Source organism: Pelodiscus sinensis, chromosome 23 (assembly GCF_049634645.1).
Source record: "Pelodiscus sinensis isolate JC-2024 chromosome 23, ASM4963464v1, whole genome shotgun sequence".
In the NCBI taxonomy this organism is placed as follows: Eukaryota; Metazoa; Chordata; order Testudines; family Trionychidae; genus Pelodiscus; species Pelodiscus sinensis.
In genome coordinates, this window is record NC_134733.1 from 5207043 (window position 1) to 5231472 (window position 24430).

The window sequence follows — 24430 nt, forward strand, 5'->3', positions numbered from 1 at the left end:
CGGAAATACTATGCTGCTCCCGTTCGGGCAAAAGTCTTTTTCTGAAAAACTTTTGCGCAAAAGGGCCAGTGTAGACAGCTGAGATTTGTTTTCCGCAAAAAAGCCTCAAAATGGCGATCGGGGCTTTTTTGCGGAAAAGGGCGTCTAGATTGGCCACGGATGCTTTTCTGCAAAAAGTGCTTTTTCGGAAAAGCATCCTGGCAATCTAGACGCGCTTTTCCGCAAATGCTTTCAATGGAACTTTTCCGTTAAAAGCGTTTCCGTAAAGTCGTGCCAGTGTCGACGTAGCCAGGCGGTTCCCTTGGTCTGTAACGTGCTACCCGCCCGTTTGCTGGGTTTTCACTTTACCCTGCACAGACTGAGTGGGGAGCCGAGGGGCCTGCAGCTCCTGGCACCCAGCCTGCCCCGGCCTCGCCCTCCCCAGCTGGAGCCGCCTGGGCTCTGCCCCCCACGTGGCTCAGGGGCAGCCAGGCCACAGGGGGGCGGTCGGGCCGGTTTGGATCCTGCCCTGCCCCGGCGGCCACGCTCCCCCCTCCCCCTTGGCAAGGGCGGCGCAGAGCACCCTGGGATACCCCCCCCCCGCCGGGGCGCAGCTCCTGGGGCTGCCAAGGCCTGGCAGCTCCCCCAGCGCCTCAGGCCTTGTGTGGGGGGGGGGAAGGGAGACTCCGCCATAGAGTCGGAGCGGGAGAAAGGGCATCTCCTCTTGGGACAGTCTAGCCCGCCGGATACACCATAGAGTCCGGGAAGGGGGGGGGGAGAGAGAGAGAGAGCGCCTCCCTCCCTCCCCAGCCGCTCTAGCCGGCAGGCTCCGCCATAGAGTCCGGGGGGGGGGAGAGAGAGAGAGCGCCTCCCTCCCTAGCCGCTCTAGCCCGCCGGCTACACCATAGAGTCCGGAAAGGGGGCGAGAGAGAGCGCCTCCCCGCTCCCCAGCCGCTCTAGCCGGCAGGCTCCGCCATAGAGTTGTCTCGCGCGCCCCGCCTCTGGCGGGGCGGGGCGGCGACGAGTCCGGAAGTCCGGGTTCCTCCCCGCCGAAGATGGCGGACCCCGAGTACGAGTCGGTGCTGTGCGTGAAGCCGGAGGTGCACGTGTACCGGGTGCCGCCGCGGGCCTCCAACCGCGGGTACAGGTGAGCCGCCCCCCCCCCCCCGACCCCGCCGCGCCCCCCCGAGCCGGTGTCCTGGGCCGCGGCGTGGGCGGGGCCGGGGGGGGCGGTAACCCGGGTAACCCTGGTCCCCCCCCGCCTCCTCCCGCCCGCGCTGGGCCGGGCCCCGCTCGACTCCCCGCTGGCTCCCGAGCTGCGGCGCCGCGGGGACCCCCGAGAGCGGGGAAACCGTCTGCGCCCGGGGCGGGGCCAGCGGGGCCACCGCGCAGAGTCCTGGGGCACCTGGCAGGCGGGTGCGGGCTCGAGCTTTCCGGGCAGAGACCCGCTTCGTGAGATGCAGGCAAAGGGGGGGGGGGGGTTCAAGGAGGGGAATCCCCCCCCCCATCCTGGCCCAGGAGAGACACGTGACTCTGGCTCAGGCATAACTTCCCTGAAGCCTAGTGCTGGACCAAATGAGGAAGTTCGTGGCTCACTCAGAAAGCGGAGGCAGAGTGAAGCCCGGCAGTAGCTGAGACCCTGGGCAGTAGGGATGTACAATCCTGTTTAATTGGGTACATATATTGGAAAGCCACACGGCCACCTGTCCTGCGGCAGGCAGGGACTGCTCTGCTGGCCCCTCCGTGTGGCTGGAGCAGCCCCCCTACACATGGCAGGCGGGGAGCTGCTCCAGACTGACCCGTAAACCTCTCCCATTAAAGGTTAGGCTTTCCAGTTAACTGGTTAAACTTTACATCTCTAATTGGAAGACTGGGGGGAGGGAATGGATAACAGGTAAACATATTTGCCTTGGACTTGCCCTAGATTAGCTAGCATGGCAGTGGTAGAATCAGAAGTTCCACCTGGATTGTGGTAGTCCTAATTGAATAGTTTATCCATTAGACAGGCTGCCTCTTAATTAGGCTTTGAGTATTCAAGTCATTTTACAAGCTAAATTAATTTCTAAGAATGTCCTTTTCTCAGTGTTGTAGACTATTTTCATAGACTGATGTATAGTGTTCAGCTTTCGAGACCTATCAGTTGTTTGCAGCATTCCATTTCTGGGAGGGAGAGGAGGAATGGGGATGGACAAGTCAGGTAATACATGGGCTACAAAAGTGCTGGGAAGGGAAGGGGGGGTGAAGGAGCAGGTAAGTAAATGCAGGATTTTAGTGCCCTGGTGTGCAAGGTGCTCATAAGGGACAGGGGGCAGACAGGAGGGCTGCAGGTTGAACCCCAGTGGTCTGCAGACTGCTGTGGCTCACTGAAGTGAAGGAGGGCCACTAATGCAGCCCACCCACCATTCCTGGTTGTCTATCCCTGGCTTACAGGGAACACTGCTCTCAGTCTGTTTCCTTGCAGCCCTTTCTGGGATTCTTCAGCTGATGTGCTTTATAGAGGTAGGTCATGTTCTCAGCTTGTAGACTGAGAGCTCTTTTAATCCAATTGTTAGAGATGGAAAAAGAAATAATTTCTATAAGTGATCAACTTGGATCCAGTCTTGATTTATGCAACAGCAATTGCAAACCACAAAAATTAGGAAAAAACTCATGGGCTGTTTAGCTCTACTGTAGTATTTCGGTGTTGAGTGTTTAAGAGGGCCTAACAATAGCACTAAAATAACATCAAACTGATTGTGTTTGATCACTATATTAGGGATTCACCTACCAGACTGTGGTGGTCATGTAAAACCTGCATTGTGATCACACTATCTATTTCAGTAGGATCTTTTATACAATGTAGCCATCTGAAACCGCAAGCCTCATAACACTACCGAGAAAAATGATTTCCATTTACAAATGGGGAAGTTGAGGTACAGCAATGAAGTTAAATTTACCAGCTTTCACATGGTGTTAGGTGAAAAACCAAGAGAAGAGCTAGAATCCTGCCTGCTAATCTCTGTTCTAACTGCTAAACAATACTTTCTCCCCCCCAAAAGGTATCCTGCTTCTTTCAAAGAACTATATTTTTCAATTGTCTTAAATCCTGGTTTGGTGGACAGGCCTGCATTTCTTCTCCTTTGGCATGCTGAGGCAAGTGTCTGGGCCGAGGATGGCAGCGTTAGATGGCAATGAATGCCACATCTGTCTTCCAAAGCAAAAATCAGTGCAAGTGCAATTTCAGTTAAGAGAGAATTAACAGAAAAATCCAAGAAGCAAGCAAACAGAAGGATCTTTCAAAAATAAATCTACATGTTAACTTGACAGTCTGGTCTGGTTTATGTAATTTTCTTGAGTCCTAGTTCTACCCTACTCCTCAGCTCTACTTCCCATTTGTTTGTTTCATTCACCTGTTATGTCATGCCATAACGATGTCCCCAATCCTCCAAGCTGCTCAATATAGGCAGAACCCCCTGGCATTCATTGGAGCCTCTGGACTGCTGACGGGGCCTGCCTGGACAGAACAGCTTGTAGGATTCAGGCTTTATATTGTTAACTTTTTGGGGCAAGGACTTTTTTCTTGTGAGTCTGCTTTAGACTGCTGCTTTAGACAGGAACTTTCTTTTTATTCTGTGTGTGCATAGCACAGCAGAGTACTGATCGCTGGTTTAGACTTCTATGCAGTTGGGTAGTACAATTAATGGTAGTATAGTAAATCACTTTGTCGTGCTCTAGCAGTACTGCAGTACAAAGAATGATAATAGAGTTTAAAAACCTATGATTTGAGTTGGGTTTTCTGGTGTTAACAGTAGTTTTCTCCCACAGAGCTGCAGAGTGGCAGCTGGATCAGCCGGCATGGAGTGGCAGGCTGCGAATAACCTCCAAGGGGAAGATAGCTTTCATTAAACTGGAGGATAAGAATTCAGGTAAAGGGAAATCCATGCAGCATCTGTATGCTTTAGAGCTAGGGCTCCCCCCCCCATTTCCTTCAGAAGGGGGCTCCCACCTAAGGCAGGCCTGTCCAGTGCTTTTATCAGGAATGATGTTAAAGTGAAATGTCCAGTACTGGAACCTGAAAGATCCCAGATCAGTGTTTCTTAAACATTTTAATACCAAGGAACACCAAACAATTTTTTTTATGCAGAACACTAAGGATTTTTTAGTTGAGCAAAAAAAAAAAAAGAAGGTCGGGGGAAAGTTATTGAGGGAAAGAAAAAAAGGTCGGGGGGAAGTTGTTGAGCAAAAAAAGAAAAAGGTTGCCTAACGGTTTAAGGATGGCCATTTTGAACTCTGTTCTCCACGGCACACCTCTGACTGCCTTGTGGCACAGTTTAAGAAACACTGTCCCAGATACATGGTTACTATAATTGGAAATTGGTCCCAGGATGTTTTTACAAACTGCCCTGCAGGTGCTAGAGAACTTCTACAGTTTAGTTAAGTGAGTAGAAAAAACATTATTTTTTCTCCTTCAGATGTGGAAATGTTGCAAGATACTGCTAAAACCAAGTACAGGCAGTCCCCGAGTTACGCGGATCTGACTTATGTTGGATCCGCACTTACGAACGGGGTTTTTCTCGCCGTGGAGGACGGGAGCAGCGGGACGCCCAGATGCGCCACGGTCCCGCCGCCCGCATCCTCTGGGGTGAGAAAAGCTGCTCTGCGTCTCCCTGGTCGGCCCCCCCAGCAGACCAGGGAGACGGGGAGCAAAGCTGCGGAGCCACAGTGCATCTCGGTCCGCCGCCCACGTCTCCCTGGTCTGCTGGGGGGAGAAGCGGGGGGGCACAGCTAGTGTGCTCCCCCTTCCCCAGCAGACCAGGCTTTTCTCCGGACGCCTGTGGTAGAGCAGCTGGGGTGCTGCCGTTTGATCCCGTAGCGCTGCTCTGGGCGCTACTGGACCAACCCGGCAGCATCCCAGCTGCTCTGCCCCAGGCGTCCCCAAGTCAGCCGCTGCTGAAACTGACCAGCGCTGACTACAGGAAGCCCGAGGCAGAGTTGCTCTGCCCCGGGCTTCCTGGAATCAGCTGCTGATCAGTTTCAGCAGCAGCTGACTTGGGGATGCCTGAGGTTCTTAAGTTGAATCTGTATGTAAGAACTGGCATCCAGATTCAGCCTGTTGAAACTGATCAGCGGCTGATTCCAGGAAGCCCGGGGCAGAGCAACTCTGCCTCGGGCTTCCTGTAGTCAGCCGCTGGTCAGTTTCAGCAGCGGCTGAATCTGGATGCCAGTTCCGACTTACATACAGATTCAACTTAAGAACAAACCTACAGTCCCTATCTTGTATGTAACCCGGGGACTGCCTGTAGACTGCCTGCTGTGTTGGCTTCTTCTTTTCCGTGTAACTTTTTGGGGTGCTCCTACTTGCTGTGGAGCTTTATTTTGCTCTGAGCTTTTATGCTCCTTAATCTTGTGCAGTTCTTGGATAACCCTGCAAGGGGTGACTGTGAGAGAAACTCCCTTTGGTAACAGGATTGAAGCTGCTTACTCCTTCATGTGGCAGAATGATTTCATTTGGGTGCTGAAAAGTGCTTTGAAAGCCAATAAAGAGGCTGGAAAAAAGGAAGCTTTACAGCTATCTGCCGTGTGAAATGAGCTCACAATCTCAGAAAAAGGCTGCAGGTCAACAATTGGGAAGACTCATCTGGCTGTAGCCAGGAAAGTGCCCTGAAAAGAACTCACCATCTATAGCTCTAGATCAGTATTTTCTTCCTTCCCAGAGGGGAGCTGCTAGCCTTTTGGGTGGTGGATGGTACATCAGAATTTTAGCTATAGTTATGGCTGCTTATTGTAATTCTCCCATCTCCCCAGGCAGGATTCTTCATCTCTGCAGACTTCACAATGGGTGGTGGGAACTCTATGTTGCTGCCTCTGGAGCCTCATTGTTCTCCCCAAACTAAGTTCAGGTCAGAGAGCGGTTGTCACTGCCACGAATCAGAGGTCTTCCCCTTTCTCCCATTTGCCTGGCCTCACTGTTGCTGCAGCATCCTTCGTCACTCTTTCTCCCAGGATTTGTGTGGTGGTGCGTGACCATAGTACGTTTCTTGAGGTTAGCCCTGTTAAGTGCATTTGTTCTGGGTCCGTAGCTGTGCTAGAAAAGTCTTGATAGCCAAGAGCCTGGATGGATCTCAGTGTGAAAGAGGAAATGTGGTCTAGTTGTTAGAACCTAGAATGAGAGGTCTTTAGATCTGGGTTTTGTCTTAGCTCTGCGTCCTGTGCAACATACCTATTTCTCCATCTCTCAAATACCTAATTCCCATCCTGGGAATAAAACCTTCCACCCAGGTCAGGATTAATTCATGAATTTGTGTATAGAGCTATCTCTGTATGGAATGTATCCTGATGAAGAATGGGAGAGCACTGGGTTATTGAACTATTATGTGGTTCCTGCTCTTGTTTATAGGAGAACTTTTTGCCCAGGCACCTGTGGACCAGTTTCCCAGTATCGCTGTCGAAGGCGTGACAGATTCCAGCAGATATTTTGTCATCCGGATTGAAGATGAAAGTGGTATGAGCACTGTTCAGATCACTTTTCTCCTGGATATAGAGGTATATGTGTCTTAGTGGAAACCAGCTATTCCCCAGTCCATGTGAAGAGTTCTTTATTTGAAAAGAATAAATATGCATTACATCTAAATAAAAGTTCTGACAGCATCAGAATGTCCCATTTCCACATTGCTGGTACCAAACACTTTAATTTTTCATTTAGAAATGGCTTTTGATTTAGAATTTTTAAAAAAATTCTAAATCAAAAGCAATTTCTAAACGAAAAATGAATTATATATAATTAGGGTTGTTGAGCGATTTTTTTATCACATGATTAATCATGAATAATTTTTTAATCACACCTTTAAACAATAATAAAATGCCAGTGATTTAAATATTGAATGGTTTCTACATTTTCAGAAATATTTGTTTGTTACATCACAATGTAAAGTGTATAGTGCTCACTATTTTTATTACAAATACAGCCGGTCCCCAACTTACGAACGGGTGATGTTCCAAACACCTGGTTGTAACTCAATTTGTTCGTGAGTCGGAAATACATGCTTATACTTACAGTCGCGCTGTTCATAAGTGCGGATGGTGCATTCGTAAGTCAGGGACTGACGTTAATGGGAGGTTGGTCGTAAGTCTGGATGGTCGTAAGTCGATGTGTTTTTAAGTCGGGGACTGGCTGTATTTGCACTATAAATAGTTTTTTCAGTTCACCTAATGCAAGTACTGTAGTGCAATCTATTTATTGTGATAGCTGAGTTCACACACATGTTGAATTAAGTACAAAAACTGTACTAAAAAATAATGTAAAACTTCAGAGTCTATCAGTCCACTCTGTCTTACTAGTTGTTCAGCCAGTAGATCAGACCAACAAGTTGGCTTATATTACAGGCGACGATGCTGCCTGCTTTTTGTTTAGAGTCACCTGAAACTGAGAACATATGTTTGCATGCCATTGTTTTAGCAATCATCACAAGAGATTTATATGACAGATGTGCTAAAGATACCTACGTTGCTTCATGCATCAATGACCATTCCAAGGGAGCACGTCCATGCTGATGACAGGTTTTGCTTGGCAATGATCCAAAGCATGGCGGTTATGTTAATTTTCATCGTCTGAGTTAGATGCAAGCAGAAGGTTGATTTTCTTTCTTGGTGGTTTGGATTCTATAGTTTCTGCATAGGTGTTTTACTCTCCTATGATTTCTGAAAGCATGCTCCACATCTTGTCCCTATTGTGTTCTGCATGGCTCTTCAAATTTGTAGACCTTAGGTCAAGTGCTGTAGCTGTCTTTGCATTTTGTCAAATCTGCAGTGAAGGTGTTCTCAAAATGAACAACATATGTTGGGTCATCATCTGAGATATATGGCAGAATGTGGGTAAAACAGAGCAGGCGACATGCAGTTCTCCCCTAAGGAGTTGAGTCACAAATGTAATTAATGCATTTTTTTAACAAGTGTCATCAGCATGGAAGTGTGTCCTCTAGAATGGTGGCCAAAGCATGAAGTGGCATACGAATGTTTAGCATATCTGGCACGTAAATGCCTTGCAATAGCATGTAAATTCCTGTTCTCATTTTCAGGTGGCGTTTTAAATAAGAAACGGGCAGCATTATCTCTTATAAATTTGAAGAAACTTGCTTGTCTTAGTAATTTGCTGAAGAAGTAGGATTGGGTGCAGTAGTAGGTCTAAAATGTTACAGTGTTTTGGTTTTGAGTGCAGTTACATAACCTTGCAACTTACTATTATAGATCCCCCACCCCCAATGAAGAGATTTGTGTGAGGTGAATTGAAAAATATTTTTTATTTTACTGTACAAATACTTGTAATAAAAATGAGCCAAATACACATTGTAGTCTGTTTTGTAATTGAAAACAATATATAAAATATAGAAAAAACATCCAAAATATTTAATAAAGTTCATTTGTATTGTTTAACAGTGTGATTAATATATTAAATTGCTATTAATGTTTTGAGTTAATCGCAAGAGTTAACCACTCTCTACAGAATACAAATCTAAATTGAAGTAGTTTTGATCAACCCAAAACATTTTTTGTTAGAACTTTCCTTTTCAGAGAATTTCAGACATTTATGCAGTTGGATCTAATTCAAAACAAAACCAAATTTCAAAAGGCTTTGTGAAATGAAGTTTCCATCCTCCCCACAGCTCTAGTCTGCACCCTGAATTTGTTTCAATTTAATTTATTACTTAAACCAGCTCTATGCTCTGCAAACTAAAACTGGTTATGTCAATTTATTTTATGCATATAAATTTACCAATAGTGGCTAAATTGATATAAGGCCAATATAAGAGTTCACACACCTATGCTGGTTTAATGAAATCTCTTTAAAACTGCACTTTTAATTAAACGGGGACAACTTTTGTGCAGATCAGGCATAAGTCCAGTTTCCAATAGAAAGTGATACCACAGTACAAGTATTCTTGATTTGCAGTCTTAGCAGAGGGGTCAAAGCTAAAATAGGCCACAGGTCATGGGTGCGAAGAAGTGGAAGAACATAGGGAAATAAGTACTGGTGCTGGCTATACAGGATCATTTCTGTGGATAAACAAAAGATCTCCATCTCCAGTAGGAACGTTAAATTGTGATTAATCAGTTAATCGAGTTGTCGATGGAATTTCCATCGATGACTCGATTAGTCGATAAGGGGGACGCTTGCTATCCCTGTTATGGATGTGTCTTGCCACATTTCAAAAGCAGAGGCGCAGCTTCTGGTACCGGGCGTGAACTGGGACTGCTGATTCCCGGCTCGCACCCGATCTCTCCCTGCACCTCTGCCTTTCAAATGCAGTAAGAGCTCTGCAGTTTCCCCCCTTATTGACTACTCGAGTAGTCGATGGAATGCTGATTACTTGCAGTTTAACATCCATGCCTGGTCCCTTGCTGAGCCACTGCCCCTTCTTCCTCCCCCCCCCCCCCCCGGCCTGCTCTCCAGCACCTGCTTCTCGCCTTTGCTGCAGGGGAAGGGACTAGTTAAGTAGTGATTCAACTACCCAATAAGCATATGCTTATCAGATAGGTGACTACTCGACTAGTCGCTTACATCCCTAGTCTCCAGGACTGTCAGCTTAACACCTTTCAGTAGCATCACATCACTTCATTTTTTTAAAATGAATTTCCCGGAACCATCTCAATGTTGGAAGATTCCAATCCCATAGCTTTTTATAACTTGAATAAACAGTGGCAGTGGTGCAGGGTGGAGAGCCTGTTTTCTCTTAGGGTGTGGGAGTTAAAGGGATTCTGGGGGGCGGGGAGTGTCAAACCGTGGAAGGGCCTGGAAGGTAAATTTGAGCTGCTGAAGAGTGTTTTCAGGGCTGAGGAGAGAGGCTTCGTTTTAACCATAAAGGAACCAAATGATGATTGATACCTAGTAGCAAGAGTGTTCTACCCTGGAGTTAAGCAAATGCAGCTTTTCAGTGAGGCCCCAAACTGCAGGTGGCTGTGGATGCCAGAAGGGGCCCAAAGAAGCATTTACTAGAGACTATGATTTTTTTTTTTTAAATTACCAGAGCACTTGGAAACACTGTTTACAGACCAAGGTCTCCATTGCGCTAGGTGCGATGCAAACCCAATGGCAAAGGCCAGGGAGGGTGTGCATGTTGGACCCTGCCTCCCCTCCCCTCCCCTCCCCTTCCCTTCCCCTGCCTCCTTAGCCTTTGGGCAGCGGGGGGACTCTAGCCTGAGCCCACACAAGCTTGGGACATGCCTGACACTGGAAAGGTCCATCCTGAAAGCCAGCTTTTGCATCTTTGTTTGGAGTAAATTGAAAACATTGGTCAGTGTTGTGGGATGGACAGATCCACGTACCCTGTGGAGGAGAGGCTATTAGGCTGAGCAAATGTGAGGTCTAGGACAAGCAATAGAACTCACCTATTAAATAGGCTCTCTTGAGTCCTGAGAGAGTGGCAGAGCTATGAAATGTGTGAAACCAACAGGCAGGGAGAGCGAGCGTCTCCTTTTCACTTGCTGGCTGAGCTGTGGAGGGCTACTACTTCGTTACTTAACCGAGCATTTGCTCTCCTTTGTTTCCCAGGACGTCGTGCCTTTATTGGGGTTGGATTTGTAGACCGAGGGGATGCTTTTGACTTCAACGTAGCCATTCAAGACCACTTTAAGTGAGTTTTCTTCTCTCCCTTTGCTCTGTGGGCAGGGTCCTTTCTGTGGCATTTGCACAAGCCTGTGTTCGCTGAAACTGCCGCAGTTGCAAGCTGTTTGCTTTCGATGCAGTGGGGAGGGGAGGCATGGTAAGGGGAGTGTTATGGGGCAGATGTGTCTTTTTGAGCGAGTTCAGTTCTCTTCTTTCTACTGGTAAAAAAACAATTGTGGAATATTTTTGTCTTGCAAAAATTTCCCAAGCCCCCAGTGGAGGGAGTAGGGATATACATGCGGGCCCAGCAAAGGAATGCATGCAGGTCCAAATGAGGGTATGTCTACACTTGCACCCTCCTTTGAGAGAGGGATGCAAATGAAGACATTCGAAATTGCAAATGAAGCTGGGATTTAAATATCTCGTGCTTCATTTGCATATTCGTGCTATGGCGCTATTTCGAAATAACAGATGCGGTTATTTTGAGAGAAGGGTTTTCTCTCAAAATAACTGCATCCTTAACAGTGACTGTTATTTTGAAATAGCGCCATAACGTGAATATGCAAATGAAGCACGGGATATTTAAATCCCGGCTTCATTTGCAATTTCGAATGTCTTCATTTGCATCCCTCTCTCGAAAGAGGGTGCAAGTGTAGACATACCCTGAGTTCCTCCAGGGTTGCTGTTTCTCCTTTGCTTCCTCCATGTTGCTGGTTGCCATTTTTGTCCCATAGCCAGAAGAATGGGCGAGAGCTGCCTCTGAGATGCTTGGCTGCAGCTCTCTCAACTCGCAGAAAATGAGTCTGTTCTCTAGCCTAGGAAGGTTATTCCTTCCTGCCCTGTGGGCCTGTCATTGAGCAAAGCAGTGCAAAAGTGACTGAACATCTGTCCCTTGCGGGCTTCGGAGATGCTGGCTCATTCAGTTGGGCTGCTGTCACTTTAAATAGCAGGAGCAGCTTTCTCTGTGCTGCTTCACTGCAGCTGGCTAGTCCTCAGGCTACATAAGCACATTGAAAGAGCCACTACTGCACTCGGACATGCTTTTAAAGTGAACTTGGTAACAAATTCCCATCAACAGCATGCTAGTTTTTAGCACACTTCGCTGCCTGTTACCACGAGTATCCACTGGAGTACAGTAATTCCTCATTTATCACATTTTCGTGATAGCACGATTTTTTTTTTTTAGGGAGCGTTTTTTGAATTACGTGACCGTCCCCGGAACAACATGATTTCTCCAGCCGGCCTGTTGCTGGCGGTTGTGCGGGGCTTCCCCCGCCTCCCTGCAAAGCGGCGGAGGGTTCGCTGCTCGCCGGGCCGTTCCCTGCAGACTCCCCCTCGCCGGACGCCTTGCCTCCTCTCCTCTGCTCCCGCTTGCAGGCCAGCAGCTGGGCTTCCCCAGGTAGTTCATTGCCAGCGGCTGTGCGGGGCTTCCCCCGCCTCCCTACAAAGTGGCGGAGGGTTCACCACTCGCCGCTCCGTTCCCCAGCGACCCCCTCCTCGCCGGACACAGTGCGGGTCCTGATAGACCCATCACAGGGGCATACTCCCAACCCAGTCCCCCTCCCCTTCCCTTCTGCAGAGCCAAACACCGCCCCTCCCTGCTGTAACCCAGTCCCCTTTCTCCCCCAACCTTGTCCCGGTCCCAACAGACACCACCGCTTGAAACGCAACCCCCACCTTTTCCATTATTTTCAGTGGGAAAATGGACTCAATTTCTGAAACGTATCTATAGTGTTAAATGAGGAATTACTGTATCCACTGACCTGCCTTCAGGAATCCATGTCAGATTTGTTTAGAAACAACTCAAAATGGCCTGCCTGAGTGTGCCAGTCTCAGGGCAGACTGTCAAAAAGCAAGGCAGAGACTTCACAGTGGTGGCATGTTCTGTAATTAGATTTCAGCAAGCCAGTAACGCGTGTGAACTGCTGAAACACAATAGTAGTCTTACCAGGGAGTCCCGCACCGTCCCCTTGGGCACTCCAGTCTGTCTTGCCACCCAGGCAAGCTGGACTTAGTGACAGCTGGTTGCCAAAGATTACGAAAGATGCAAGTTGCTTCCAGTCCCAAGAGACCAGTTGCGTACCCCAGGTCTATTTGTACCTCCAGTTTCACACCAAAATCAACATTTGTAGCCAGTCTTGCAGTAAACTAAGGAGTTATTAATTAGGAAAAAGAAATGCGTTATTTACAGCATGTTTGATGCAGAGGAGTTAGTCTGTGGCTCTAAAAGGTGACAGAGTTGTAATATTGGATCAGCATTGAATGTCTTTTAGGGCTTATCCAGTTTGACTCTAGGGCTATGTCTACACTATGGGGGGTTTCTGGGATATTGGAAGTATCCCAGAAAAACTTTGCCGCTTGCAGGGAACGTGTCTGCTCTTCTGCCTTTTTCCGATACATCAGTGTAGTGTAGACATAGCTTAGGAAACTCTTGCTTCTGTTTTCTAGCTCCGACGCTGTGAGAGTCAGAATATTTTCTTGTATCCATGTTTTATCCTCTTCCAACTTAATGGGCTGAGTTTCCTTGTACATAGCACCTTCATGGGTATGAGAGGGGCCATTTAAAAAGTCTTTATATTGTGATGGTCCACAATGGCTCATGTAGATTTGATAGTCCTTGTTGATGGGCAGGAGCCATTCCTATGGACTGGGTTCACAAGTTCAGAGCTGGCATTTTTTACAGTTAAAAGCAAACTTTTCATCACCTTATAGCTGCGGTCCCCAACACTGTGCCCGCGGGGGCATTTGTGTGCGCCCGCCAAGTGCTCGGAGCTGGCCTGGCCCCAGGCATGTAGTGCATGCATGATGCCGGAGCCGGCCCTGGGCACATGGCGCACAGTGAGCGCCGGCCGCGGATTGGACACCCGGGCTCTGGGTGCGCGGCGCTTGCGGGGGGAGAGCGCCGGCCCCGGGCGCACAAGTGTTCCCGCCCCCTGGCACCCGGCAACCTCAAATGGTTGGGGACCACTGCCTTCTAGCATGGGATATAGACATTACAAGGGAAATGAATGTGTGCTGCAGCTACAGGCATTACATACAGGGAAACACCTTTCTTACGAGTTACACTTGTCTTGAACAATACTGACCTACACATGAACTGGTCTGATTTCCAGCTGTGAGCGCACAGCTGACACCACATTCTTACCAGCAGCACAGCTCCAACTGAGGATTTATAAAAATAAGTTCTTATAAAACATGGTGATTAAGCTGAAAACAAACACAGCATAAGTAGGTTGCTTTGAGCAAATATGTTTCCCCTGCCGAGTGTGCTTTTGACCAGTGTAGCGTTAATAGCAGAGCTGATTGAATAATGGAATTTTGTTTTGGTTCAGACACCAAACCTTTTGGTAACCGGGTTTGGTTCTTTAAAGGATTTGAAGCCACATACAGAGGAATACTTCTTTTTAGGGTTAAACAAAAATTTTTATTTTCTATTTACTTTTATAATTAATTTCTCATGTAAATAAATTCATTATCTTTGATTCTTTTAAGATAGTATAACATACACCTAAAAAAGTAGAACAGTACAGTTAAAAAACAAGAAATAACTCCTCCTACAAATATACTCTCCAGATTTATCTTTGAATAGTTTGTGGAGTTATCAAATATATATTACTCACATTAAGACAGATAGAAGCATTGTTTAGATTCAGGAAATATTCTTTTCTTGGTCTTTTCTTTTGGATTTTTTCGTTGCAACTTACAACCGGTGTTCCCCTTTCGGAGCTTTTGTGCAGCAGCGAGATTCAGTGCCTGGAAAGAAACGACTTGGTTGATCAGACCTGGCTTTTTGGAAAAAACCAAGGGATTGGAATTAAATTGGTTTCAAGCTAAAAATTATTTTTTTTCTCTCTCAGAAACAAAAAATGTGTTAGGGATGTGAAAGGTTAACTGGTAAGCATCATGCTTAACGAGTGATGCTTCCCAGTCTGGTTAACCGGTGGAGACTGGAGCAGCCCCCCCCGCCTACCATGGGCAAGGGGCCTGCCATGGACAGGGGCTGTGCTGGGCATCCGGAGCAGCCCCTGTCTACGATGGGCCTAGGCACAGCAGGAGCAGCCCCTGTCTGCGGTGGTGGACCGCTCCAGCCGAGTGGGGCTTCAGCCCATTAAATTTCATGTTTAACCGATTAGCCAATGACACAGAATTTTATATCATCGTTGTCTATTCGCAGCAACAATTTTAAAAGCATCTGTTTTGATTGTTTTTCCAGACAAATTGTTTTGCTGTTTCCAGAATGTTTGTTTTCATATTTTTGTTGGCAGAAACACTGCTGAATTTGACAAATAGCTTTTGTGTCCCAAGATGCATTATTTGGCAAATAGTCAACATTTTGTCCAGCTCTAATTGATGGCCCAAAAGTAAAACTGGCTATGCTGATTTTAATTATCTGGGCCCAGAGAAATGGGGGAAAAAACCCAAACTGGCTTTTAAAAATTCATTCAGACTGTGCTGGTAATGTTAAAAAAGCACCTTGTTTCCAATATGGATTTTAAATGGACTGCATTCCTTGTAGCAGGCTCTGCCCTTGTTTTACACCTTTCATTTTCCCCATACAGATGGGTTAAACAGCAGTGCGAGCTTGCAAAACAAGCCCAGAACCCAGACCAGGGACCCAAACTAGACCTGGGTTTCAAGGAGGGACAGACCATCAAACTGAACATTGCGGTGAGGTGCTTTTCTTGGTTAATTTGCTGCTTTCATCACGTAAAACTTCCCCTGAACTCTTCTTAGAGGCAGTCCCAGCGTTCAGCTTGCCACATATAGTTTCATTGTCACAGGGAAGCTCACCGTTACAGGTGCGTATGGCTGACACACCGGGTACCAGCCCTGCAGCTCTGCAAAATCAGATAGTTATTGGTGCATAGCACCTTCATGGGTATGAGAGATTACTACGGGGCATAGTAATTTTGATGACATTGTAACAGTGGGGTGACATTCTGGGAAAACTCCAGAAACCCTGTACCCCGTCACGCCAACTTGTAAGATGGGTTTAAAAAAGGAGCAGTGTAGACCAAACCATCTCCCCGCTTCCTTCTGCTCAATTCAGTTTCTGTAATGGGCAAACTGTGATTTGCTTTAGCTAGTGGAGGCAGCTAACGCCTTCAGCCCTCTCGCCTTCCCCACTCTCTGGGGTCTGTGGCTGAGCTGCAGCGAGGAAGCAGTGGTTTCTCCTAGGAAATCCAGTTGCAGGAGGAATGCTGCCGTAATGCATCAGTCAGGGTGTGTCCCTTGTGTCCCCCTCTGCACAAAGCATGGGAATCTGTGACCGCTCCCAGCTATGGAGCTGGGCTCTGGCTCAAGCTATAGTGGCTCATGCATTCAGCTCTGGAGGTTCCTGGTTCAGTCCATGGCGGTGGCCAAGATGGCCATTCCGCTTGAAAAGGAAGCTGCTTCTCTCCTGCCCCAGCCTGTTGTGTTCAGCAATATAAAAGAATCAGCTGACCCAAGTGACTTCCCTTGAGCAATAGCAACTGGAGACTGTTGTGCCAAAGCCAGGTCTTATGCTCACAGCAGCTGCATTTAGGCTGACGTTACAAATGTGTTTGTAATTTCCTTTTAGAACATGAAGAAAAAGGAAGGAGCCGCAGTGAGCAGCAAACTGCGCCCTGCAGGGCCTGGGGGCCTCAGCCTGCTCCCACCCCCTCCTGGAGGGAGATCTGCTCTAATCCCCCCTCCTGGGGAGCAGCTTCCATCATTGCCTGTGAACTCCCAGCCAACAAGTGCTACTAACACAGGTCTCTGTTCTTGGGCAAGCTTAATTTCGTTTTAGGTCTGGCTATCCCTACCAATGCTTCCTAACCTGTGTCCATTACCATGGTATGAGAGAGCTTCTCTAGGCATTTCTACGGCTCTTCTCCGCACGGGGTGAGAGACATCAGCATTAGCAAGACAGATCTGTTCCTTGTAAGCCAGTTCCCTGCAAGCAACTGGTTTGATATCGTTACTATGCTGTTTAGAAAGATGTTTGTTTAGGGAGGCGCCTTGTGGTGTGAACATGGCCAGATGTGGGACCAGGCTGGGAAGTTTGTCCAGAGAACTCACTGGATCCTACACCTTTCCCCAGCCTCACAGGATGCAGACTCGCCTCTGGCAGCCGCAGCATCCCAAACGAGTGTAGCACATGGTGAGGAACAGAGGGAAAAGACTGCCCCTCAGATAACTCAAACCTGGGCCCTTCAGGGCTTTGAAGATGAGAACAAAGGCCTGGAACTAGTTCTAGAACTCAGTCCACAGCACTTGTGTTGGCGCTGTTCACACGATTAAAGGGTGAGCTGCTTATCTGCTGCCTCATGCAGTTATCTGCCCTCCCCATCCCCAGGCGACGTGAACTGCAGTAGTCTAGTGCTGCTGTGATACATCCACTGAGCACGCCACAAAAACGAGTCCTGTGGCACCTTGAAGACTAACAGATTTATTTGGACATAAGCTTTGGTAGGCGGGAGCCCACCTCATCAGACCTATCTTGCATCTGACAAAGTGGGTTTTACCCATGGAAGTTTATGCCTAAATAAATCTGTTAGTATTTAAGGTGCCACAGGTTGCCTTGTGTTTGCAGATACTAACACAGCTACCCCTCTGGTATTGGTCACTCGAGAGTTGTGGGGGACTGAGTGGCTACAAACCCTTTTGAGGAATCTTTAGCAGGGTTCAGCAGAACCTGAGAAGTTGGCTGGTTGTGCAGGTAGAATCTAGGTCTGGAAGAGACCCCTGGAGACATCGAGTCCAGCCCCTGCCCAACGCAGGACCAATCCCAACTAAATCATCCCAGCCAGGGCTTTGTCTAGCTGGGATTTACACACTTCTAGGGATGGAGATTCCACCACCTCCGTAGGGAACCCATCCCAGTGCTTCCCCACCCTCTCAGGGAAATATTGAAGCAGACCAAAGAGAGGTTGCTTGCAGGGAACTGACGTGGCTAATTTGATCAAGTAGATCTGATACAACCAGATGATTTGAATTGTCATTGCTCAGCAGTCGCACTGGTGAATGAGAGCCAGATAGACTAGCCAGCCTCACTCTCATCATGGCAGAAGTTAGCATAAAACTCAGACCTCTTTCCCTCCAGCTTTGCAGCCTCCATTTCGCACAGTGACAAAAGGGAGACTGAAGCATCAGCATGAGGGCTAACAGGGTTTCAGACCTGGCCTTAAGCAAACCCATGTGGCTTCTGATCGTCCCTCCTCCTGGCTTTCATTTGCATGGATTATAAACATCACTCCCCTTGGTAACTCCTGCACATACCTTGATATGGCAGGCGTATCTCTTGGTTTCTAGAGACCAGCTGTTCGTGTCCATGTGGTACCTTCTGCCACCCAGCCAAGGCGCTAGTTAAATCTGACTTGCAGGGGAATTGTTCAGGTAGGAGCCATGTGTTCACTTGGGTTGGTGCAGCTGTGTGCACAGAGCAGGCTTGAGAGGCAAAGCTCCGTGAAGTTAAACAACGTGTTAATTTCACTTCTCCTGTTCCTTCTGTGGAGCACTAACTCTGAGCCTGGACCCTGGGATTCTTTTTGTGGCAGTGCCAAGCTCCTGCGATCACTTTGTAGGTGTGGAAAGACTTATGAATGATCCCTAGCTCTTAGCTAGTGCTTGTTATCAGTAGATCTCAGTGCTTCCCCAGTTTACAGAAGAGGAAACTGAGGCATGGACTTGCCCAAAGTCACTCAGCAGGCTAGTAGCAGAACTGGGAGTGGAACCCAGGTGTCTGCATGATCAGGCTGCTCAGAATTCTGGCTCGTTCAGGCAGCACGTTGAGTCTGTGATCGTAAGAGTTCAGCCTGGCAGGTGCCTTGAGTGTGATCTGTGAGGCTAGAAACATCTATTGTGTCTGGAGACCAAGGCAAAAATTGTGACCCTACAACCCACCTCCCCATGATGCCATTTGTAATGTCACTTTTCACAGGGGGTGTTAAACGTAACCTGGCCTCATTGCATTAGGCTTTGGCTAGAGCCATCAGTCTCCGCCATCCTAGCCCACCTGTGCTGCTGCTTGGTCTGCCATAGAGACCTCTAAGAGATGCTTTGAGCAGCTTTTCTCTCAAGCCAGAAGTTGCACCAGGTCAGCTAATTGGCTTATGAAACAATCTAGTGAAGGCAGTGAAACTAGCGGGGTGGACTGTTGGATAGGTTAAATTTGGGGTGTATTGGTTTTACCGATCAAGATGTGGTGTCTTTCTGGGGCTATAAGGAACTGGGGTTGGTGGGAAATAACTGATGAGGGTGAAATCTGATCTTCTTTTCTTTTCCTTCCTTTGAATTCCTTGGATGCCGTTAGATGCCGCTTTGCCTTGGCCACAACCTGGTGGTGCCACCGCAGCTGCCAGCGCTGATATCTGGGGAGACTTTGCCAAAGCGTCAGGGTGAGGCCATTTCCTGGTGTGTGTGTGGCTGAGTGCGCAGGGATGGCTTTGTGGGTGGGCACAGATCCTGCAAATCTCCATCACCACTGGACAGTGCAGCCCTGACGGTGACAGGGCTCCACATGGCTCCCTCTGAACTAGAATCATAGAATTATAGAATCCTACAGCTGGAACGGACCTTGAGAGGTCATCGAGTCCAGTCCCCTGCCCTCACGGCAGCACCAAGCACTGTCTAGAGCAGTGTTTCTCAACCAGTGGAACTGGTACCCTTAGAGGTACTCAAGAGAAGTCTGGGGGGTACGTCAACACAACTGATATTTGGAGAGAACTGAATTTTTGTTTCAAGTTTTTTACAGTGCTGCTTTATTTTTCTACTTTTTACACCCAAAAATGTCATCACCCGCCCGGCTACAATTAAGTTGTTTAAACAAATGTGTTGCAATTGTAGAAAAAATACGTTGTGTATCTGAAAACTGTAGGTACTGGGGGTACTTATCTTTTTTTTTTTTTAAATTAAAGGGGTACTTTGTTTAAAAAAAAAAAATTGACACAGACTGGTTTAGACCACCCTTGACAGGTGTCTGTCTAACCTGCTCTTAAATATCTCCGGTGATGGAGATTCCACAACTCCCCCAGGCAATTTATGTCAGTGTTTAACCACCCTGACAGGCAGGACATTTTTCCTAATGTCCAACCTAAACCTCCTTTGCCGCAGTTTAAGCCCATTGCTTCTTATCCTGTCATCAGAGGCCACGGAGAACAATTTTTCTCCCTCCTCCTTGTAACACCCTGTCATGGCTCCTTCCCCACTCTGGCAGAAGTGGGGGCCAGCAAAAGTACCCCATAACCTTATCTACCAGGCTTTGGTATAAAACTTCCCCCGACAATCTTAACAACCTAGATTTTGGGAATAAAATCTCCGCTGCCACCACCCAAATATGCTAAAGAAATCAGGGAGAGACTACAGGCAGTCCCCAGGTTACATGGATCTGACTTACATCGGATCCCTACTTACAAACGGGGTGAGGCCCCGCACTAGCTGCTTCCCCCCAGCAGACCAGGGAGACGCGAAGCTAGCGCCTCCCCCCCCAGCAGACCAGGGAGACGCGGAGCGGCTTTTCTCAGCAGACACCTCAGCTTGAGAATAAAGGACTGAGGGAAGTGAGGTGTGGGAGAATAAAACTGAGGTCTGGAGAAATGTTTGGCTAGAGTTTCCCCTACAATATGTACCAGTTCCGACTTACATACAAATTCAACTTAAGAACACATCTACAGTCCCTATCTTGTACGTAACCTGGGGACTGCCTGTACTTAGGAAATCTCACCCCTAAAGTACAAACCAGGACACACAAATTAACCAATACCAGGTTAATAAAAAGAAAAGAGAGAACTTTTATTTTCACCACAATATTCCTGTTGCAAGCATAATAACTAGATGGAAAAGTAACAAAATAATATACTCAGGGAGAAACTCCATGGGCCGAGAACTTAGTCACAAAGGAAAGCCAAAACATCAGATCCCATACCCAAACTATAAAATAACAAAACCTAACGGATTTATCTAAACTTTACCCTACTTACAAAAAGTGAAGAATTGTTTCTTGGAGTGAGACACATGTCTGTCTCCCTCAGTAGCTGGATGGAACTCCCAGGACCAAGGCGAGAAACCCAAAAATTCCTTTGCCCTACTTTGAGATTCCTACCTACATTCTTATTGGCTAACTCTACCTGATTTAGGTATAGTTAACCCTTTAGTCCCCAGGCTGCTGGCTGACCCTCATGATCATGACACACCCTTTCAGATGCTTGAGATTAGACGAGCATCCTTCCAGGATGAGGCGGGTGGCCTGGATCTTTTGAGGACTCGTCCATTAGAAACTGGACTGAGTACCCTGTATTTGCAGGTGTTCTGTATTGTCCCTTAACATCCCTGTTGAGCTGTCACTATTAGTAAGCCATTAACAGCTTGAGCAGGCACCCGGAACATCTTACCCACAGGCTTGTGTTCGCTAACAAGAAAAGGTGTGTTTGCCCCGCACAGCCATCCTGCTGGGAGAACAGGAGACATGGCACTGTAGGTACTGCAAGGTAAAGTAGGTGATGTCACATGTAGTGTAACTGGATTGTTGTGCAACAGCATGAAATCTTATCATTTGCACGACTATTCGATAGTCCCTGGGGTGGGGCCAGCAGCCAATATGCTTCTAGCCCCACTCTCGGGGAGACCCCTACCGCTCCTGCAGGGTGGCAGGTGGGAGCCAGCCCATGAGGGGAGCCTGTTTAAAAACCAGCTCCCCGTGCAGACCAGCTGCCAGCCACCCCGTGCAGCTGCCTCTGATACAGAGGCAGCAGCGCAGGGTTGTAGCAGCCCTGTCCACAGGGGGTCTGACTCCCCGCAGACAGATACTCTCCGCCTTCCCCAAGGCTTATCGGTTAATCGTGTAGTGGCGTACACGTTGACATCTCTAGTTAACACCTGGTGTGGAGGAGAGCTGACTGTGCCTAGCTTCCTCTGGAAAGCATAAGTGCCTTGTCTCTAGCTACCACACCTTTTGCAGCACTGGAGAGGATGCCCGAGTGTGAGCTAAGGGACTGTCTTCACTGCAGTTAGCCTGGGTGACAGGCAACTGGGTTAGCATAGCCCAGGTGTAAGCGGCCACAGTCAAGTTCCTCTGTGTTCCCTTGTGGGTGTTGCTAAAGCTTCTGGGGTCAGGTGCCATTGTCTTTTGCTGAGCGTCTCTGAGATTCCTTCCCGGGGAATTGTGGGAGACCTTGTCTGTCCGATTGTCCCAGGAGACTCTTGCGGTGGCACTGGAGGAGTTAGCCTGCATCCTTACTGCAGAGTGGGGGGGATCCTCAGCTCTAGAGGACACCGCACCTACGCTCCAATTCTCACCCACAGCCTAGCCAGCTAGCCCAGATTTAAAGCCCAACAAAAATGGGTGAGCAGGCTTTGTAGGTGGGTGGGAGATTGTGGCAGCACCTTAGTAAGAGCCCGAGGTAACTGCAGTGAGGACAGCCCCTAGGAGGGGGGCTTGGTTTTGGTCTTTAGAATATATGGCAGTTTGGCCAAGGCCCATGGGGCTGGTCTGCTCAACCAGCCCTTCAAAAGGCAGCTCTCCGCTCTAGGCCAAACCACCCTCAACATCTCAATGCAGGGTTTTGTTTTCTTCCAGGTCGGCAGCTGCCCAGAATCAGCAGAGCACGGGCTGGGTTCAGTTCTAAACCCAACACCCTCTGCTTTTCTCTTCGCTATGGACCAAAGCCTGGGGCGAATCCGTTCCGCACCCTACGCTCAGAGCTAACAGGCCCCTTTGTGAGACCCAGTCCATGACTGGTCGTAGCCTTTGTCGCTCTCTTGGCCATTACAAGGAAAGGGCGGCAGCTATGCAAAAGCCAAGAAGTGCCTTGTGACAGCAGCGTGGAAATAAGTCCCCCAGCTCTGGGGAGCATGGGAGAGTGGTGCCTTAAATTCTGAGCTCCCATCAGAAACCAGTGGCTGGGGCTCTTAATTCTGCTCTGAGATCACAGCGAACCTCAGAGGACTATAAATCAGGGGGAGGGGGACGCAATTGTCCCTCTCCTTTTCGAAACCAGCACGCTGCGGCGTTGACAGATTTCCAGCAACAATGCTTTGAGTGTCTCTTCTCCCTCCCTCCCCTTATTTGCACCCTATGGACTAATGTAACTGAGGCCAGCCAAAGACTGTCAACTTGGTCTGGGCCCCTCTGACCAACAGATGCTTTATTAATGAGCTCGTGGGGAGCGAGGGGCAGTATCAGAAGAGTCCAGCTTGGATTAAAACTTTTTGCCTTGGATCTCTGATGAGCTAACGGGCTAGGCAGTAGAGGTGGAAGCATGTGCAGCAGGGGATCTGAAAGGGTAGCAGCTGGCCTCCTCTGCCCTGGCAGCTGTTCTGGGACACTTCCCCCCTTGAACAGTGCGTTGTTGGAGTGATGGTGGAAGGATGGTGGAATTGATCTCATGCCCTTAATCCTGCCAAGCGTGTCCTTGCCAAGACTTGTCAACGGCAGATTGTTGTGCTGCCGTGCCGCTTCCTGAAAGGTGCTAACATCCAGCCTGCAAGCTTCTGAGCACTTGGATGAGCTACAGTAGGTAAGGTGATAGGAAGAAGCTGTTACCTGGACTGCTCTGCTTCATTAGCTGCATCTGAGCAAAACTCTGAAATTCCATAGGAGAGAGATTCTTTTGTCTCAGAGATTTTAAGTCCCTGTCATAGCGAGATGCAATGAAGGCCAGCGCTGTGCCGCCTTTTTATGGAGCGGGGCTTACGATTTCTCTCTCTTTTTCTTTTCTTTTTTTGTTTGTTTTTGTTTTAAAAAAATATTTTCTTATCTATTTATTTCGAGGTGAAGGCCTTTAACAGTATGAAGTCCTGGCATTTTTTGTAAGTGTTCCAAGCTTTGTCTTTTTTTATTTCCAACTGGATGATGAAGACTTGATTTCTGGTATTTAAAAATAAAATCTGGAGAATGTTTAATTCTTGTGCCTTTTTGAGCCCACTGGAAGAGCACCCAGGAAAAATAGGTGGGAAACATAACATGTTAAATTAACAATAAAATTATGTTTGGAGGGTATGATTCCTGTTTTGTTTTCCAGAGTTCTCTGACCTGGGTTAGATCGGTTCTGCTGTGACTGCAGGGAGTTATTTCCTGCTTTCTCCTCTTACCCTGATAGAGAGCAGGGCACTGGAATTTTGTGCACTGAAATACCAAAGCAGTTATCAGAGGTCTGGGGGCTGGGGCGAAAGGCACAATAGAAATGTGCTGAGGAGCTTTAACCAGCACAACCTGGGACGCAGGGCACAGATGACGAGAGCCCGGGGCCGGTTAACAGCTGGAGTGTTGGCTGGCAAGGTGGTCTCCTGGGCTATGTCTACCCAGGTGGCTTTTTGCACAAGAACATCTTGTGCAAGGGTTCTTGTGCAAGGAGTCTTGTGCAAGAAAAGGTCCACACGGCCATGTGCGAGGTGTGCTTTTGAGCAAGAGCGCCTATGGCTGTGTGGACTCTCTCTTGGCAAGAAAGCTCTGATGGCCATTTTAGCCATAGGGCTTTCTTGTGCAAGAAACCCCTGCTGAGCGTCCACACTGCCCTCTTGTGCAAGAGGGCTTACACCTGTTACAAAAGAGCGTAGCTCTTGTGCAGGAAGCCCTCTCTTCCCACGCCGTACTGCACATTTCCTTGCGCAAGAGCAGGCGGGCAGTGTGGCTGCTCTGTGGGTTCTTGCGTACTAGGAGCCATATTTGCGCAAGCAGCCTCGAGTGTAGATGTAGCCTTGGGGTGGTGAGAAGAATGAATTGGGCAGAACGTTCTGAATGCAGCGTTGAGGGGCCAGCCAGTCGCATAGAATGGCTTATACTCTACCCTGCTACCACGGCCCTCAAGTGTTAACTCTCCCCTGCCTCCCCGTGCAGCCCCCTCCCAAAAAAGGGCAGTTCCACCTGTCTCTGGCTGAGGACTCAGTGCAGAAGTGAGACTCCTGCACCCT

The 24430-nt window shown here is 48.2% G+C and overlaps 1 protein-coding gene across 1 annotated transcript; it reads left to right on the top strand.

The window, feature by feature from the left end:
- The first annotated feature begins 880 nt into the window (after positions 1-880).
- NECAP2 (NECAP endocytosis associated 2) lies at positions 881-23519 on the top strand. Its single transcript, XM_075906408.1, has 8 exons — positions 881-1126; positions 3784-3884; positions 6356-6460; positions 10505-10586; positions 15118-15226; positions 16122-16296; positions 18837-18921; positions 22098-23519. Exons 1-8 carry the CDS (start codon positions 1035-1037, stop codon positions 22144-22146), a joined length of 798 nt encoding a protein of 265 aa, XP_075762523.1. The 5' UTR covers positions 881-1034; the 3' UTR covers positions 22147-23519.
- Positions 23520-24430: the final 911 nt, after the last annotated feature.